A 19,671-nucleotide genomic window follows, 5' to 3' on the forward strand; every position below is an offset into this window, starting at 1 on the left:
TCGTTTACTTTTATCCGTTCCCTCTTGAGAAAACACGTCATTTTCAAAATTTTGTTCTTACAGGCAATACTGCAATGAACAGTCTTGTACACCTATCTTTATGCTCTCTATTGGTAAAACTCTAGGATATGTTTCTACAAGTGAAATGACTGAAACATGTGGTGACTATCCTTACAATTTTTATAGATTCTGATAGTAGCTTTCCAAAAAACAAATCGCCAATTATGCACTCCCACAAATAGTATAGGAGAATGCTTATTTCCCCAAGACTTGCCAACATGAAAAGCTGTTATTAGCCTTTTTCATCATTTGCCAATCTGCTGGAAGAACTATAATGTATCATTATCTTATTACTTTTTGTTTTCCTACTCACTCATTAGTTTGAACATATTTCTATATGTTCATTGCACATTTGCTTTCTCCTTTAGTTAATTTTTTTTTTTTTTGAGGTGGGGAGGGGCACAGAGAGAGAAGGACAGAGGATCTGAAGAAGGCTCTGTGCTGACAACAGAGAGCCGGATGCGGGGCTTGAACTCATGAACCATGAGATCGTGACCTAAGCCAGTCAGAAGATTAGCTGACTAAACCACCCAGATGCCCCTCTTTAGTTAATTTTTAAATTCCTTTCTTCCTTTATTGGTTTCTCAACACAAATATCAGACACAATTAAGAAATTTCTTGGGTGGTGGAGAGAAAGAATACTTAGCCCATATTTGGAGCTGAAGCAAATATTCTTTCTTCCCCCAAAAGGCATGATGTGTTAGCTTCAGGATTCACTCGCTTTTTTTCTGACAACATTGAAGCTATAGGTGCCAAAAAAGAAAAATGAACTGTTTTACTTTGGTGTTACTTTAGTGGGTGGAAGGATTTTAACTTTTATAAGTGTAGAGGTGAAGAATGAAACCAAGGGCTTCTCCAGAAGGAAGTATTGTACATAGAAAAAAGAATGAGCTAGAGCTGTAGGCTGGTAGAACAGGGGAGCCTTGTGTAAAGGAACTGTGAGAGGCTCCCCCATTTATCTTCACTTCTCAGTAATGGCCTAACAGCTTTTGAGTCTCATCTTCTCTTCCCCAGTTACCACTGCCATGACTGTTTCCCCAGTGGTTTCTCATTAGCTCAAAGTGTTCCCAAACAAACTCTCATTTTGTGTTCCCCCTCCTCAGTCAACTTACCCTTTCCTCCTGACGCTTTGACTTCCCTGCTTCTGTTAATGAAATCACCCCCTCCCAGTAGCATAGGGTTAGAACATAATAGAACTCTTTAATTCTTCCTTCTCAGATTTGCAAAAGCTGGAGATTCTACCAGTAAAATAGCTCTTTTCATTCTCTCTTCCCAGGGTCCCAACACCTTTCCTTTTTGTGTGCCTATGAGCTTCATTCGATCTTCATCTCAGACAACATGTCTACTCCTCCAAGGAAGTCTTTCCTGACCTCCCCCAGCCCCAACACATATCTTATAGATACCTCATTATTTTTTCTTTAGATTATTTACATGTCTTTCTCCCATTCTTGAAAACAGGGACTATGCTTTTTTTCATCTTTATTTCTCCAGCACCTATCATAGTGTCTGGTACAAAATGGGTGTTAAATGAAGTTCCGTTGCATTGAATTAACTGCTAACAAATTTGAGCCCCAACAGTTCCAATGTTGCCTACCTCAGGAATCTCAAAGTCTTCATACCAGCATTTAAGGCTTTCATGATATAACCCTAAGCTCCCATTTCTTCCTTCCTTTGGGTACTCAAGATGGCAGCTAGACCAAACTAGTCATTATTTCTCCACTATATCCCTAGCTCCCACATCTGTGCTTTTGCTTAGGTTTAGACATCCTTCCTCACTGTCTACCAATAATTTGCGCAAATCTTGCTCATGTTTCTCAAGCCACCTCCAAAGCCAGTTCTTAGAAGAGGCGTTTTCTGATCCCCAACATAATCTTACTTCCGTACACACCTGAGCACCATTATTATCACCATTAACACGACACATTGATCAAATCTCTTTTATAAACTATTTTTAAATGCATTTAATTGTAATTTTTTTTTGCTCCGAGGATTAAATGAAAGTCCCATGAATAAAAAAAAAAATGTTTCTTAATTGGCCATTGCTTTCCATCACCCATTATTAGCCTGAGAAACTTGAAAGAAGATGTTTTCCCACCAACCAAAGCATCTAGTCTGGCTCCTGGCACTAGGAGCCTCTAAAAATACCAATTACAAGAAACATCACAGACCAAATGGTGATTTAAGCCTTGCTTCCCCAATCTCTTCATCAATATGCTTTCACCAATATTCCCTTCTCATTCCCCAAAAGAAGACTGTTCAATCTCCTGTAATTATCACTTTGTCAAAGAGACTTTTCTTGCCTACCAAATCTAAGATAGCTCCACCCATTATATTTTTCATGTGCATTTTCTTCATAGCCCTCATTCTAATTTTATGCATATGCTTCTAGCCCATTTGATTTTTAATGCCTATTTTTACCACAGATCTGTAATCTCCATGAAAGAATAGAACATGACTATTTTATTCTTTGCTGAAACAGCCATTTGTTAATTAATCATTTGTCTCTTACATACTTTGTAAATAATTTCTCCAGATCTGCTGTTAGTTTTTTAACTTTAAATATTCTATATATATTCTCCCTCTATATGTATATATATTCTATTATATATGTATGCATACACACAAGTTCTTTTTAAATATATATATCTTTAAAATATATTAAATACATATTACACATTAATATAATTATATATCATATATATACATATATACAAATATATGTATATGCATATATATATTTAAATGCTCCAGTGCAATATGTCCCTAGAAGTGAAAAAATTGAAAAGGCATCTCTTTAAGAGTCTTGAAGCATTTTGTCAAATTCCATATGTCTAGCCCTCTGACAAAAGTGTGGCTTGCATTCTTAAATCTCTACCAGTGGCCTCATGTTATTAGATTTTGCTGGGCAAGCTGAATAGACTTAACTTGACGCTATATAAGCATACTTATGAAAATTTCAGGAATCAGGTGCATCAAGCAGGGATGCTGTGTTCAGCACTGTGTACAAGGGGGAAGCTTTGGCACTCTCCCCCTGCTCATTAGCACCAAATCATTTGACAGTCCTCTCACGGTTTACCTTTACTTGAATGAATGCACAAATCTGTCCATCCCCATTGCCCTCAAATAATAATTCCCTTTACTTCCATAGCCACTGGATAACCTCCAGGATCTGTGGTCAGCCAGAGAATACTAGTGCCAGTGTCTTTCCAGGACACTCTGTAATCATGGTAATACATAGCATCTTAGCCAACTGTGTAAACAACTTTACCAGGCTATTCCAACCCAGTTATCATAAATGTTGCCAATTATAACAGTTTCTATCATAGAGAAATGACATAGAAGAATGTAATGCACTGTGTGAGTAACCTGGTAAATATTATTGGATGGGATGACATGGAGACAAAAGTTTGGTGACCTCAGTACACACTTATCCCTGAGCCATCATATGACTTCCCCTGATCTTTAATCATCCCACAACACACAGGAGAGTAGCGCTGGGTAAGCCAGGAGAGTACTCAGTGGGGATTTCCTAAATTAGACCTGCCTGTCATATATCATTCCCATTGCCTTTCCTCTGCAAATAAAGAGTATAATTCTTTATAATATACATTTTTGCCTATTCCAAATCCCACATACATGGGAAGAAAAGCAAATGCATTCTTTCACTTCTGTTCTTAGGATGTAATCCAGGGGGGATTTTTACCTTAAATTTACTTGCTTCATCACAGAGTTTTACTTCATTGTCTGGCTTCTTGAACATGGTTTTTGTTTTGTTTTTCTTCCCCCCCCCCCTTTTTTTTCTCTCTTTCTCTTTTGGCTTCTCCAGCTATGCAAATATGGAATAAAGGATTCAGAGTACAAAAACCTATCTCCAGGAGCAGATGGGTGACTCAGTCGGTTAAGTGTCGGACTTTTGATCTCAGCTCGGGTCTTGGTCTTGGGATGGTGAATTTGGGTTCTGCTTTGGGCTCCCTGCTAGGTATGAAGCCTACTTTAAAAAACAAACAAACAAAAACAAAACAAAGCAAAAACCTATCTCCAAGTGTAGATGCAACTTGGAGCTTCCCCTGTGTTTCCAAAACTGTTTAAGCTTGAGTAGGCATAAGCAGGGTAGGAATCACAAAGAGAGCATCAGACTTGGTCCGAACCCTGATCTTCTACAGGGAAGGGGGTTCAGAGAGGACAATATAATAGCATAAGTAGTTACAATATAATGACAGAAGTAACAATGTCCATAGTGGGAGAAGGATGGAGGAGAGGCAATCAGGAAAGATCTCTCACAGCACATAGTTTGTGCTGGACATTTCAGAGTAGAAAAGAACGTCTTAGGCGAAGATTTGGATTAAGGACATTCTGTACAGGAGGTCAGAGTGAGCAAATTCTCTGGTGGTAGAAGAAGGCAAGTTAAACTGACATATTGATCCCTTTTTAACTTTGTTTTTCATTAAACCTAATGAAGAGAGTTAAACCTAATGAAGACAATGTATCACTGGAGAAAAACAAATTGATGGCCTTTTATGGCCATAAGAAAAAAAATGTATTTGGGACAGTTACTCAAGTCCGAGTCCCAGCAAAAGGAACTTTCAGTTCCTGACTTGTACCCTTTGCTCCTGGAGAAAAAGCTGGAAGAACTGTTTAGGCTATTTATTTCTTCTAGGCAGAGAAGCTCATACTTTTGAGTGCAGCTGATTGGCTACTGTAAAAGCCCGCTCTGAGCAGGAACCAATCACATCCCGGAGCCCAGATTCTTGGAAATAGTTTCTGGCCAAGAATGCGTGACATTGAGACAGCCTCCCACTTGTAAACAAGGACGAGTCTGGGCGGGTCCCCAGCCTACGCGATCGGCGACCCTGTCCCAAGGGGCTGATGATCTTGACCCCAAGTACCTCCAAATGTCCGCTTCACCTTTCCTCCTCCCCCCACTTACTCCTCACAGCCTCGGGTACTGGTGCCAGGTCTCTCCACCGACAGGACCCCGCGGCCGGGGGCGGGGCCCAAAGTTCTTTATCTGAGCTGATTGGCACGGCCCCAGTTCTGGACGCGTCTCCAAGTCCCAGTGACTCCTCCCCTTTGGAATTGGGGGGAGCGTGTGGGGACACAAATAAAACCACGGGAGGCGGCGGGTGGTGACCAAACGCGAACTTGAGTCTCTAGCTGCTCTCTGTTCCTCCGACTCACAGCCGGCCACCTCCACTCGGAAGCACCCCCCGAAACTCAGCCCAGGCCAGGTGCACAAGCCAGTCCTCTCTCCCTAGAGGCGCACCGCCTCCTCCTCGGTCCCTGATTTTGCTTTCCTCAGTCTACGTCCCTTAAGCCAGCCCCAGCGCTCGCCAGGCAAGGTGGGCATCAAGATGAAAGCGGCCCGCTTCGTGATGCGCAGCGCCGGCTCGCTGGGCGGCGCCAGCCTGGTGCCCCGCGAGGTCGAGCATTTTTCGCGCTACAGTCCGTCCCCACTGTCCATGAAGCAGCTCCTGGACTTTGGTGAGCTGGGAAGTAGGGCTGGGTGGGGGCGCTGGGGTTGGGGAGCTGTCTTAACTTTCAGCCCTTGTGCAGGGAGGGCTGGGCTCACTGCTTAAAATAACTGGGGTCCTCAATCCTGCTGAACCCTGGAGCCTCGACGCCTGTGCACCCTGCCCTTTCCTAGATCTGCCTTATTTCTGACAGTTTGTGCCTACAGGTGAAGGCCACTTGCTGACCCGCTGATACTGGATGGTTTGAGCTCATCTTTCCGTCCAAACCTTCCAGTCAAAATACTTTTTGCTTTCAGTCACCATTTCACAATGGATTAAAAACTTTATCCCCTCCTCCACAACATAATACTTTTTGGAGAAGATTCCTAATGTTATAAAGTAGCCTCAAATTAATTGAAATTTTAGCCCTTAACCACCTTCCACCCGTTCACAGGGTATATGCATATCTCTGCATTGCTGACAAATTTGTCTCTTCCATATATTTGCATTACTGCCAAAAATGTTTGCAAACTTTCTGCAGTAATCTTATGAAGAAAATTTCAAGAGTTTAAATATGATATTATTTAATACTAATCTGGAAACATCATGACTCTTATCCACCCTCTTATCCCTCTGCTCCAATTTCATATCTAGAACTCTCTGAACCAAGTTGTCTGGTTAACATAGTGGTGTTGACTGAGCTACAGTATATTCTGACTTCATGGAAATTAATCCTCTTTCAAAAAAAGAAAACAATAATTCTCATATTGGTCATCTAAAAAAAAAAGTAAAGAAAAAGACAATGAAGAAGGAGATACTTACTTCTGAATTACCTATAAATAATAACCCAACTGAGGGTGAACTATAATTGTATGATGTGTGTGTGTTCAAAATTGGATAGTTAATGTTATTCAAATGTATCATTTGGATCTACTTTTCTCCAAAAACTAAATAAATGTTATTTATTACAGGTTCTGAAAATGCATGTGAAAGAACTTCCTTTGCATTTTTGCGACAAGAATTGCCTGTGAGGCTAGCCAATATCCTGAAGGAAATTGACATCCTCCCTGATCGATTAGTCAATACCTCTTCAGTGCAATTAGTTAAAAGCTGGTAAGTGGTCAATCATTCCAAAACAGTCTCTGTTTTGAAGACCAGTATCTGAGTATGAATTCTTATAATTTATTAGCATCATAATTGGAAAACGGGTGGTCTGAACAGTAACTATTTTTGAAAGATGTAAAGATTTTTTAGTAATTCAGAGTAAGTTATCATAAGGACAGTTATATAGCTATAAACAGACATTTTATCCTGAAAAAGTACATAATTTCACAATATAATTGTATTTTAAATAATAAAAGACAGGGTTTGATATTGCAAAAGAAATCCTACTCGAGAAACAGACAGGAATGACTACTACTTAGAGGGTCTAATCTTTGTTACTTACAAACTGATTAACAGCAGGCTTTGGGTTCAAATCCTGCCTCTGCAGGATTCTCTATGCCTTAATTCCTCCATCTGTGATAGAGGAAAACAAAGTATATGCTTCAAAGGAATATGTGAATGAAATTAAATGAGCTAATTCGTTAAAGTACTTAAAACAGTACTTGGCACACAGGCAGCACTTAGTAAGTGTGTTATTATCATCTCATTTTAAAGATAAGGATACTGAGGCTTGGAGAGGGTAAATCACCCAAAGGAAAAGATTTTCAGAGAACAGGACCAAGGTATGCAGGCAGTCACCTTACATCACTCTAATCCACTGACTGCACAGCTTTTTGTTCATTGATTCAAGAAATGCATATTATATTATATTATATTATATTATATTATTAAGCAATTATAATCTGAAACACACATTAAAAATTACCGTTTGAAACTCATATTAAATCTGTAGTATTTACTGACTTTCATGACTTCTACTCACCTATGAATGAATATAGTGGGAAAAAATAGGACGGAAGTCTTCCTTTAAAAGTTATTTCTAAATGCTATAGAAAAAGAAAACATTTGTCAGATAAAACAAAAAACTGGCTACTGATTTGGAATGATTAAAGAAATATAAATTTTACATTAGAAAGTTGAACGTTAAAGTTGTAGCTTCATATTTTTTTTTAAATTATATTGTTTTCCAGATGTCTGGAAAGAAAGTTTTATTTTTAAATTTTGTTTAACGTTTATTTATTTTTGAGACAAAGAGAGACAGAGCATGAATGGGGGAGGGTCAGAGAGAGGGAGACACAGAATCCGAAACAGGCTCCAGGCTCTGAGCTGTCAGCACAGAGCCCGACACGGGGCTCAAACTCACAGACCGCGAGATCATGACCTGAGCCGAAGTCGGCCGCCTAACCAACTGAGCCACCCAGGCGCCCCGAAAGTTTTAATTTTAAATATAGTTCTTTCTCTTTTTGAAAGTCATTTTGAAATGAGTTAGCCACTTGTATCTGACTGCTCAATTTTGAAACTTAAAGCACACCTGTCACTTTATAGGTATATCCAGAGCCTGATGGATTTGGTAGAATTCCATGAGAAAAGCCCAGAGGACCAGAAAGCATTATCAGAGTAAGTTCTATGCATTGGAATAAAAGTCTAAAACTTTGGCTATTTCCAGACATACTCCTAAGATTTTTTTTAGACATAAATTAAAGGAACTACAACTCTGAATGACAAATAATCTCCCCTTTACAAATGACAAGTTTGGGCTTGTTGGTTTTTTAAAATTGATAAAGAATGATAGCATTGAAAATGATGCTGAGTACGAACAAGTGTGGAGAACTTTTTATTTTTAAGGAATTCTATTTTTAGTATAAATTTAGTCTGATGATGGCATTTGCAGGTGGATTTAGTATTGCATAATATTAATAAATGTCATTGTCATGGGAGATTGGACACTTCTTTTCAGAGTCACTGACAATTTCTGACTATAAGAATAAGAAAGAAGAATCTTTTTATAAATCTGACAAGAAAATTCAAAAGTTTTTTTCCACAATGGCACTCTAGAATCCTCCTTCATAGTAATTATTTTTTAATTATTATTTTTTAAAGAGAATGCATAAGGAACTCTTAGAATGAATTCACCAGTTAGAAAGCTGGTATGTTTACATGTAAGTTAGAAGCCAAATAAATCTGTTTGTGATACTATTTCCTCTATATAGTCAAAGAATCTGTAGCAAGAGCCTTAATAAAACTTCATCCAAACATTTTATCATTTGAGTTTGTTAGATGGGTACTTACAAAAAGCTTTAGCTTTCTTTGAAATAATCTAAGGACTATAAGTGAAAGAAACTTATTTGAACTTTCACTAACTGTTCATGTGTTTTGGCTTAGTTTTGTAGATACTCTCATCACAGTTCGAAATAGACACCACAATGTGGTTCCTACAATGGCACAAGGAATCATAGAATATAAAGATGCCTGTACAGTTGACCCAGTCACCAATCAAAATCTTCAGTATTTCTTGGATCGATTTTATATGAACCGTATTTCTACCCGGATGCTGATGAACCAGCACAGTAAGTTAGTTCATCATGTTCATGGCATACGGAGATGGGTGTAGAATATAAGCTAGACCCGAACCAGATGTTCTGTTATTCGGGGGCTCACATTCATTTACAACGGTAGCTTTAATCATTACTATCCTGATGTTTATAACAACTGTTCTTATTTGTCAACAGTTCTTATATTTAGTGACTCACAGACAGGAAACCCAAGTCACATTGGAAGCATTGATCCAAACTGTGACGTGGCAGCTGTGGTCCAAGGTAATTTCTAGATTTCTGTATTCCTCTGATTAAAAATACATGCTATATGATTGACATGTCTATAGTTAAGGTGACTTTGTGAATGAATTTGTATTCAGAGTGTTCCATTTATATTTTATAAATACTGTCATGAAGGTCATTTGCTTTGGAAAATCAAGGGTTTAAACATTCATTTATAAAATTATAAAAATCCAAACATGAATGGCTAATCTCCATATTCTTATATATTTATTTGATCTCCGAAGTGTGCATAATCCTATTGCTACAGCTATAACTTAACCACTGCCTTAATTTTTTCTTCAATAAAATATTTAAAAGGTATTTTTTCAGGTAAATAAACACGTACTCTAAAGAACATTTCAGATATTTAGGGTACAGGGTAGTACACAACTAACTACATGAAAGATTACATGAAAAGAGTACATGAAAATTTTACTTGGCATAAGTGTATTTCATCATTATGAAAAAAACCTTCTATTTCAGATGCCTTTGAATGTTCAAAGATGCTTTGTGACCAGTATTACTTAACATCACCAGAATTAAAACTCACACAAGTGAATGGTAAGCTATAAATAAAACATATTTTAATTTATAGAAAATTCACTACTCTCCCAGTATGATTACTACTTGTAAATACAGAGCAACTTCTGTGTTGCTTTTCTCCCTTCTGAACTTGTCTAGAATTTGTACGCTTCTTTTTTGAAGCCACGGTTGTCTTTATCTCAACTGGAAAGTTCCAATTGAGCATATTCAGTTGCTGCTGCTGATTCATAAAGAAGAATGGTTTAAACAAATAATTTAAGATTTAGAGTAGCCACAAAGTTCCAGTATCTTAGATCAAAAAGATAGCTTATTACAGAATATAGGAGTCGGGGAGGCCAGAAATAGGAGGAACCACTGGTTGTGGATGTATCCTCCTGGAGAAGTTACTCATAAGATTGGGGGGAAAAACACTTTAAATTTACTGTAAGAAATAAGCTAGTCCTAGAAGGCCAAATACTGTATGATTCCACTTATCTGAGGTATATAAAATATTCAAACTCTGAGAGGCAGATAGTTGAATGGTGGTTATCAGAGGCTGGGGGCTGGGGGAAATGGGGAGTTGCTATTTAATGGATGTAAAATCTCAGTTACATAAGATTAGTAAGTTCTAAAGATCTGCTGTACAACACCATGCCTACAGTTAACAATACTATGTTGTATGCTTAGATATTTAAGAAGGTAGATCTCATGTTAAATGTTCTTTTAAAAATGTTTTTAAATTAAAAATAAAATTATTTTAATTGCACTATAAGTATACATCACTGTTTTGGAAGCAAAGCATACTTCAGTGACTTCAACTCTAGGGCACCTGAAAAGACAGGGTCTTCCCACCTTGAAGTGATAATATGATGAATGTCAGGCTCTGTTTTTAGCTTATCCCATGGTGCTTCTTAAAGAAAAACAGTAAAAATTAAGTTGTTGGAATTAAAAGTGTCCTAACTTATGGACTGGGGATATGTAAATATAATTGCCGAATTAAAAATAGGAATACAAATAAAGATTGAAAAATACCTCTAAGCATTAACAGCACTGTTGCATAATACTCATAGATAAACTGCTTGAACTGTTTGATCAAATAAAGAGGGAATTGTGCCAGACCTTCTGTTTTCTGATTCAGACTTTGCCAAGGCCTGGAACACCAGAGAATAATACTTTTATTTTTCTTCTCAAACAGTATTATGAGGTTTTTGTTTCTCTGTTTTCTTTAACCTCTCGGTGAAATGTAAGCATATTTTGCCTGTAAGATTTAATGTTTGGGTGATAAAGATCAAGAATAATCAGATATGCTGTTTCCCATAAAATATGAAAATTATAGTTAACATTAATTTCAATGTTATGCTATGGACATATTTATTTTTTTCTTCTTTCTTAAAATGCATATAATTTTAACTCTGAAATTGCTCAGTACAAAAGTTATGAAAGCAGAAACAAATAATCCACATAATCTAATTTCATAATCACCCTTGTGACACACTTCATCTGACTTTATACATTGTTAGAGAAATGCAAAAACTTAATCATAGAGCACAAGACAGCAACTGTAATAGCATTTTGAAAATAAGCCAGTTGTGTTTACTGTTTAAGAGGGAAGCTTCTTGGGGAGAGTTTTGGAGTAAAGGAAGATGGGGAGTATTCTAATCTTGAGAATAAGGGGTATCTGTTAATTCGCATAGATATGGAAGTTTGTTTTAATGAAATATTTGCTTGCTGATTTTAAATGAGTTTACATTTTTTCTAGGGAAATTTCCAGGCCAGCCAATTCACATTGTGTATGTACCTTCTCACCTTCATCATATGCTCTTTGAACTATTCAAGGTATGACACTTCACAATATAATTTCAATTTTGTGGGTTTTTTTATTTTTAATTCACAGGTTACATTTTTATTTCCTTTATCATTTCCCACTCAATGGGAGCATCACTGCCTTCTCCCGAACATGATTCAGTACTCCTAGCAGAAGGAAGCTCCAGTTAATGTTTGAAAGGGCACATGCAGTTCATTGTAACATTAAAACGTACTTGAGAATGCACAATATGATTCACGATGTCTTTAGTGCTCCCTGTTCTTATTATTTTCTCAGGTGTCCAACAAAGCACTAGTCATTTGTTAAGGAAGGTCATTGGGTAAATGTTCCAGTGAATGAGGCCTTGTTACCTCCACCCCCACAGGACACTCCAGCTCCAAATCCAGACATGGCAGGGCTCCAACCTGAGTCTGGAATATACTCAGAAGGCAGGGAAGGCAGTTTCTTCCATGATCAGCTTTAACATGCATATGAATCACCTGGGGTTTTGTTAAAAATGCAAATTTTGGGGGCACCTGGGTAGCTCAGTTGGTTAAGCATCCTTGGGCTCAGGTCATGATCTCACGGTTCATGAGTCAGAGCCCTGAGTCAGAGCCCTGCGTTGGGCTCTGTGCTGACATCTCAGAGCCTGGAGCCTGCTTCAGATGCTGTGTCTCCCTCTCTCTCTCTCTCTCTGCCCCTCCCTCCCTCTCTCTCTCTCTCTCAAAAATAAACATTAAAAAAATTTTCTGATAAAAAAATGCAAATTCTGATTCAGTGGAACTGTTATGGGGTTTAGAATTTTTAATAAGCCAACAGGTCATGTTGCTGGTCCACACTCCACACTTTCAATAGCAAGACTGTGGTTCAGTGCTTCTCAAACTTCAGTATGCATTAGAATCATCTGGAAACCTTGTTAAAACACAGATTCTTAGCCTCAGCCCCAGATATTGCGATTCTGTATATCTGAGAATTTGCATTTCTAACAAGCTCGCAAAGGATGTGAATGTTACTGGTCTGGGGTAGCCAGGTACCATGGATCAAATCCTGTCCTGGGTTTTAACATCAAATTAAAACTGTGCTCACACCGAAAAAAAGCTCCGTGATGTTTTTCAAGAATCCCTCGGACTGAAAGAGGAGGAAGCCTAAAAAAAGTGAAATTTGCCTCTAATTCTGTTACAGCTTTTCTCAGACTCACTGTTTCCTACCTTATTCTAATGTTAGTGCAATGAGGTATCGATTGTACTACAAACATCTGATCTATTTTCTTTTACTTCAGCTAATGATTAGAACTTGCTATTATATACAAACCAGAAAGCAGATAATGTACTACAAAAAGGTTAGAGAGGAAAATGGGTGAAATAAACCAAAACTTTATCTGCCTGAGATTCATGCATTTGTCTGAAAACTTGTTTGAGTTTCTTCTTCTGTTGAAGGCCAAAAGATGCTTTTTTCGTTAATTTCATTTATTTTTAAATTGAATAGTCCAACTCCTAGAGTTATTTTGCCATCATTGGTAAAAGTTAAGATGATAATCAAATGCAAATTGAAATTTAATTTAGAATTATTTACTATCCTTTTAAATAGTAACAACCTTTCCCAGCAAGTTTTATAAAAGCCAATAAATTGGTTCAATGATTCACTGTTCATTTGTTATGTAATAGTCTTTGGTGCTTGGATGTAAAATGTAATGGAAAGACAAAAAAGAGAGAGCCAGGAAATGGACTATAAAAACCAATTTCTACATTTAAATTAAGCTTACAAATAAGAAGTTGACAGCTAGCAGAATTGTTTTTCCATTAGACATTACTCCCAGGAGCTATATTACATGGTAAATGAATATTTTTCATTATACATCCTGCATGACACATTCATAAATGGCTATTTACAGAGCTGTTTTACTACTAACTTAAAAAAAAATAGGAACTTTGAATTGCCCTCTGTGCTGCTTTTATTTTAAACATAAAAAACAGTTATTTATTGTTTCTCATTCTTCTGCCATTGAATTCCTTATGGTTTTGATTTCCTTAGAATGCAATGAGAGCAACAGTTGAACACCAGGAAAATTGGCCTTCCCTTACACCAATTGAAGTGATTGTTGTCTTGGGAAAAGAAGACCTTACAATTAAGGTAACCATTCTCTGTGTTTCTTTTGAGTCTCTCTTGAGACAAGTAAAAATGTGTCCATAACAATCAAGCTCTCTGCTTTTAGCAACAGATCAAAGTCATGTATACCAGGTGATTTTTAAATGAAGGAAAAAATACTTTTCTATAGATAAATGCACATTGTTTTTAATGTATAGCTTTGGTGACTTGTTTGTTTGCTTAAGATTTCAGACAGAGGAGGTGGTGTTCCCCTGAGGATCATCGACCGCCTCTTTAGTTACACATACTCCACTGCGCCAACGCCTGTGATGGATAATTCCCGGAATGCTCCTTTGGTAAGACCAATTAAATGACTAAGTTCATCCCAGCCACTCAGTTCTAAATGTAAAGCAAGGATTACAAGGATGTGTTTAGTCAAGTTAGTCAGTTTAGTTAAATTGGGCATGGGGGGTTTGAGGCAGAATGATACAGCAAGCTGAAAATGGTAAAACAATTCTACAGGAGGTGTCTGATTGGAAGCAGAAAATATTTATCTAGGTTCTAGAACATCAGTTTCGGGGAGGATAACTCCTCCCTCCATTTTGTATTTCAGTGATCAGGTACACTTCTTTGCCAATAACTGATTTTTCCCCTCTAGGCTGGTTTTGGTTACGGCTTGCCAATTTCTCGTCTCTATGCCAAGTACTTTCAAGGAGATCTGAATCTCTACTCTTTGTCGGGATATGGAACAGATGCCATCATCTACTTAAAGGTATCCTTTAAATGCAATAGAAATAATCATAGTTCTGAAAACAATGCCTCCTTTACAGGCCCGAGTTCCATGGTCCACAGTAAATACCCCAAACTGAGTTAATGCAAATAATGATGACTACAAGGCATTTTATTTTCCGTTTGGTATGTGTAGATATACAATTTAAAATTTACTATGGTAACTTACCAAACTGGAAGTGGGGCCAGGCTCCCTGCCTCAAGTGAAGCAAAATTATTTCTCAAGAAGCATGCAAGCTTCCAAATGAGGAGATGCTCATGTGAATTTTTAAAATCAACACCTTTTGGCATCTGTGAGAATAGTGGGGAGTATATGCTAATAATGTTCCAGCCTAGAAAACAACTGATATCAACATACCGAAGACGTTAAGCTGACCTTATTAGAAATCCAGGGAAGGAAAAACTAACTGCTCACAAGCTGTCAGTGGGATGTCTGGTATTTCCTGATTAAACTTTAAAACTTGGTACATGTTTTTTTTCTATTTCTGATAAAGCCTCAATTTATTTGTTAAGGTCACTGCCCTTATTCGTTAATCATTTTCCAACTGTTTTGACTGAACATGTATTTACAGATTTTAGCGACTAAAACATTAAGCTTGCAGGCTCCCATTTTGTGCAAGGGAATTATTTGCCAAGAGGACTTTGACTACCTGAAATAGTTAATGTATTCATTTCTTAAATGAGCAAAAGTCTTCAAAGTACTGGGAAAGATTAAGAGATCATAGATTTATAGTCTCAGATTTTAATAAATTAATTGTATCAGATTAGGGCTCTATCACAGATACAAAGGTTTTTGTAAAGAAAGAAGAGCTTTGCTATTCAGTTCTATCACATCGGCAATATCCAAACAAGGGGCATGTGTAAATATTGAATACAAATTCTCTTCCCCAATTTATAATTGTATATATACTGTTTCAGCCCCTATAGGGTAGAAATAACATTTGCTTTTTTTAGTTTTCTTTTATACACGCCTAGCATACTATGGATTGTGGTGTGTTATTACTGAATCAATCAAAGGGATATATTTGAATGAGTAATTTTGAATAATCACTTCAAATACAAATTATACCATGAATAACTTCTTTGGTTTGATTTTTCTTCCCTGTCTTCTTTCAGGCCTTATCTTCAGAGTCTGTAGAAAAACTCCCCGTCTTTAACAAATCAGCCTTCAAACATTATCAGATGAGCATTGAGGCTGATGACTGGTGTATCCCAAGCAAGGAACCAAGGAACTTGGCAAAGGAGAAAATGGCTCTGTGAAAAGGGACACTCAGGACACTCTAAGGGATCAAAGTGGGCCTATGCCAGTGCTGCTTCTTGAGTGTTTGTGTGTGAACTCCTGTTTCCTCAAAAACAAACAAAAGCAACCCCTTGATCACAACAGTGGTGCAAAGAGGAACGACACCCGTTTCCGTGACCCAGGAGAGTGTAACGTAGGCATTAACAGATGGCCAGTCTCTATTCTTTTAATGTAGCCTAACGTATGAGCTTATATCAAATCCTGAAGCAGAAGAAAGCCTCAAGTGTCCATGTCTTTATCAACAAGAATGGGAGTAGAGTAAAGTGAAGATATAAGCTAACAGTTTCAATAGACTGATATTTAGGCCTCTGGTTGATGGCAAAAGACACTGGTATTTATTGCACACTGAATGTCAATATGCCAGTATTCCCCTGCCATCAAAGGGCTGGGGCGTAGTTTAGGCTATGAGATTAGACGTGTGCGTAAATGTACATCTCACACATTTCTATGCGCTGCAGTGGGGGTAAGCTGGTGACTAAATAACATTTACTTTGAACGTTATTTGAATGAGGAAGAAAGAATCAAAACATTTCATTCAAAGTTGCAGCCAAGGCATTGGGCCCGTGTAAAAATCTCAGAAGAAAACCTCTTCTGATAAATACAGTGTCTTCATTATGCTGCTTTCCTGTTCACACTTCATGTAATAAGTGAACAACACAATATTGCCAGGTGCCTGCCTAGTCTTGAGTGAGTTTTAAAATATGCACTGAATTCAGGATGTCGGCAATTAGCAGGGGAGGAGAATTGCCAAAGTGATAACAACGATATCTCTCACCTTGCTTTATTTTTAAATGAAATGGTAGGTTGGAAAAGCCAATGTTAGGGAAAGAAATCATGCATTCAGAACCTAACTCGGTAGCAGGGGCTGTTCTCTACCCTGTAGTGGTGGTAATCCAATGATGGTATCCATTTTCTAGGCTTAACAAGATATATTTTTGTTATATTTAATTATATCCTCTACACTCCTGCATTACTATGTCTATAAAAACAATTTCTAATTTTCAAATGGCTTGAGAACATTAGAATTTAAATACTTTTTGGGATATTTTTAACAAATAGCCTGGGAGTAAGAGGTTTTCATGCCAGGATGCTTTCATTTGAATCATTGAGAGAGGGCTGATAAATGAAAGTTGTAATGCATATGGAAATTTGTGGAGCTCAAATACAATATGTAGGTTGACAGGCCAGTCTACTATATAACTCCCACAAAAAGAATGGAAAAATGAAGGAAGGAAGGAAGGAAAGAAGGAAGGCAGGAAGGAAGGAAGGAAGAAGGAGGGAAGGAGAAAAGAAAGGGAGGAAGGAAGGAAACAGAAGGCAGGCATCTTGCTTTTTTCCCTACAAATTCTTTCAAGAAATTATCTATATTTTCATAGATAAATTACTGGCAAGAGGATGAATGGATGTCTTTCAAAACACAATGGCTTCTTTAAATGGTTCTCTCACTCTTGTGAGATAATAGGCTTTAATGAGGTAATAAACTCACCTGTTCAAATTGATGTATAAACTGGGATTTAGAGAAAAATATAGAATCTTCTGCATTGTTAAATAATCGGTACTGTTTGTATATGTTGAATTTAACATTTTTGTGTAATTTTCTTGTGGCCTAGAGTTGTGGTGTTTCTTGTAGTGGCCAAAAGGGCCTCAGACAATTTGTTGTGGATGTCAGACTTATCATGAGAAGTCCTGCGTAGCAACTTTTCTTGATGGTGGGACTCTGGCTCATGCATTTATCGATTACACAAAACTATTTACAGTAGGTTATTTGACTTTTCAGTTTTTACTTACTGAAATTTAAACGTTGCATATAAATACTTGTATTTACCAAAGATTTAAAGCAGTTGACTAATTAACCCAAACACTGTGAACTATCTTTAAAATACTAGAGAAAAAAATGTTAATATCTCAATAACATCAACTGGGTAAATGGAGTTCTATGAAATAGAAACAGTCTACATTGGTATTTGTAAAATCTGCGGAAGAACTTTAGGATTCTAGCAGTTGGATACTGAATGTTCAGGCCCACTTAAGTTATTGATGTATAAATTGTGTTTTTGTTTCTATGTACAATGAGATGTAACCATTTTTATAATAAATATTTTTATTATAATAGTAAACATGGTCTTTTGATTTTCATTTCTCAAATTAATGGCAAAGTACTAAGAAAAATTTGAGGTAAAATTTTCCTCACTTTGTATTCAAATCTAATTTATCTATGTATTGGGTATAGCCTTTTAAAAGTATTGAAAGTAACTAAAAATCTTGATTTTTAAACAAAAGATAAGTACTTTACAGCAGTCCAGAAATTTCCAATTGTCCTTGGGTATGCCCCAATAGCACATAGTACATAGTATGATTACTTCCATAAATATATTCAATAATAATTTCTGTGATGCATATATTCTGTATAATTTTTGGTACATTAAAAGTTTCATTTGGTGACTGTTTTTACATAATAAATACAGTAAAGTACCAAAATAATGATAATTTACGTTCCCAAACAACTTCTGGATTAAATATCTGAATAATAATAAGGTAGAAATTGAATAGAAAATACTAAATTAATTTTTACACAGTCTTTCTTAACTAATTTAATCCTGCTTTATCTTTAGACAATATCCTTTGCCTACATTCATAATGCCCTTATGGCAAAGTTTTGTAAATAAAAAAGAAAAAGGTGGGGGGAGAAGAAAAAGGAAGAAAGAAAGGAAAGAAAAAGAGAAAGAGAAAGAAGAAGGAAGGAAGGAAGGAAGGAAGGAAAAGAGGAATAAGCTTGTCATAACTAAATTCTAAAATCTTCTCAGAATAATCATATTTAAATCAGAAATGTCATCAACCTAAGGCATTAGACCTGACAGAGCATATTGCAAAGCCCTTTATCAATGATACTCAGGGGAAGTACTCACCATACCTCTAAGGAAAGTGCATGCACACATGTGCACACACACAAACATGTACACATACACACACACACACACACACACACACACGGATTTAGGGGTACAGTTTTCTTGGATTAAGCTGCTTAGAAGGTAGAGGCTTAGTGCACTTTGTAGGCCCAGAACGTTCATCCACATTTCCATAAAAACTGCAAGACTTCAGTCCCCACAATTCTGTATGTATGTATGCACACATACATCTTTTTGACTCCAGTCCAAGGTTACTAATTTTCAAGTTAAACAAAGTTGGCCAAATTTTCATCAAACCATCTTTATACCATTTCTCCTAAATTTCAAATTTGGCTAGAAACTGCAAAACTTTTGATCTTAACTACAATGACATGTGCAGAAAGAGAGAAATCACTGTGAGCTAGCAGCTTAAGTATTGACCTTGATAATGTCTTCATTTTCCTAGTATACTTTCAAATAGTGCACTTAACACTTAGATGTGTACCAACACTGCAAATGTCCATGAACTCTTCTAGATCACTTCCATATGCCTGGTGAAAGAATTGAGGGACTTTCATAATTTCACAGGAGCTTAGGAAAGAAGTCCCTAAGCCTCCAGCCATGAACACTTAGAGCAGCAGGATTTTTATTTCCATTAACGTTTTATCCATATATCTCTCTTTTTGATTTTTCACTTTTTTATCTTATATCACAGTTATTTAGGCAGTCCATAAACAGTCACTGGATAAAAATATGAATAAATGAATAAACACATAAATGTAAAATTTCATACAATTTTATGCTTTAAATGATATCCAAGAAGTTTTACAACATTGCAGAAACTCTGAAATACTTTTCCAGCAAGTTAAATTGCAACTGGTCTTTGTTTAAGATCACTCTCTGTTGGTCATCTTTGGCCATTGGAAATTATCACATATTTCAAAACAAATGAAATAACAGGTAAAAGTTATTACCACTCAGGAAATATCTTGAGCAAATGGGTCAGTATTTC

General features: G+C 36.8%; 1 protein-coding gene across 1 annotated transcript; it reads left to right on the top strand.

The window, feature by feature from the left end:
- The first annotated feature begins 5,182 nt into the window (after nt 1-5,182).
- PDK4 (pyruvate dehydrogenase kinase 4) lies at nt 5,183-17,888 on the top strand. Its single transcript, XM_015066544.3, has 11 exons — nt 5,183-5,541; nt 6,482-6,623; nt 8,001-8,072; nt 8,838-9,022; nt 9,185-9,271; nt 9,755-9,832; nt 11,553-11,629; nt 13,629-13,727; nt 13,928-14,038; nt 14,341-14,454; nt 15,588-17,888. Exons 1-11 carry the CDS (start codon nt 5,412-5,414, stop codon nt 15,729-15,731), a joined length of 1,239 nt encoding a protein of 412 aa, XP_014922030.2. The 5' UTR covers nt 5,183-5,411; the 3' UTR covers nt 15,732-17,888.
- The last annotated feature ends 1,783 nt before the right edge of the window (nt 17,889-19,671 follow it).

This window comes from Acinonyx jubatus, chromosome A2 (genome assembly GCF_027475565.1).
Source record: "Acinonyx jubatus isolate Ajub_Pintada_27869175 chromosome A2, VMU_Ajub_asm_v1.0, whole genome shotgun sequence".
NCBI classification, from domain to species: Eukaryota; Metazoa; Chordata; class Mammalia; order Carnivora; family Felidae; genus Acinonyx; species Acinonyx jubatus.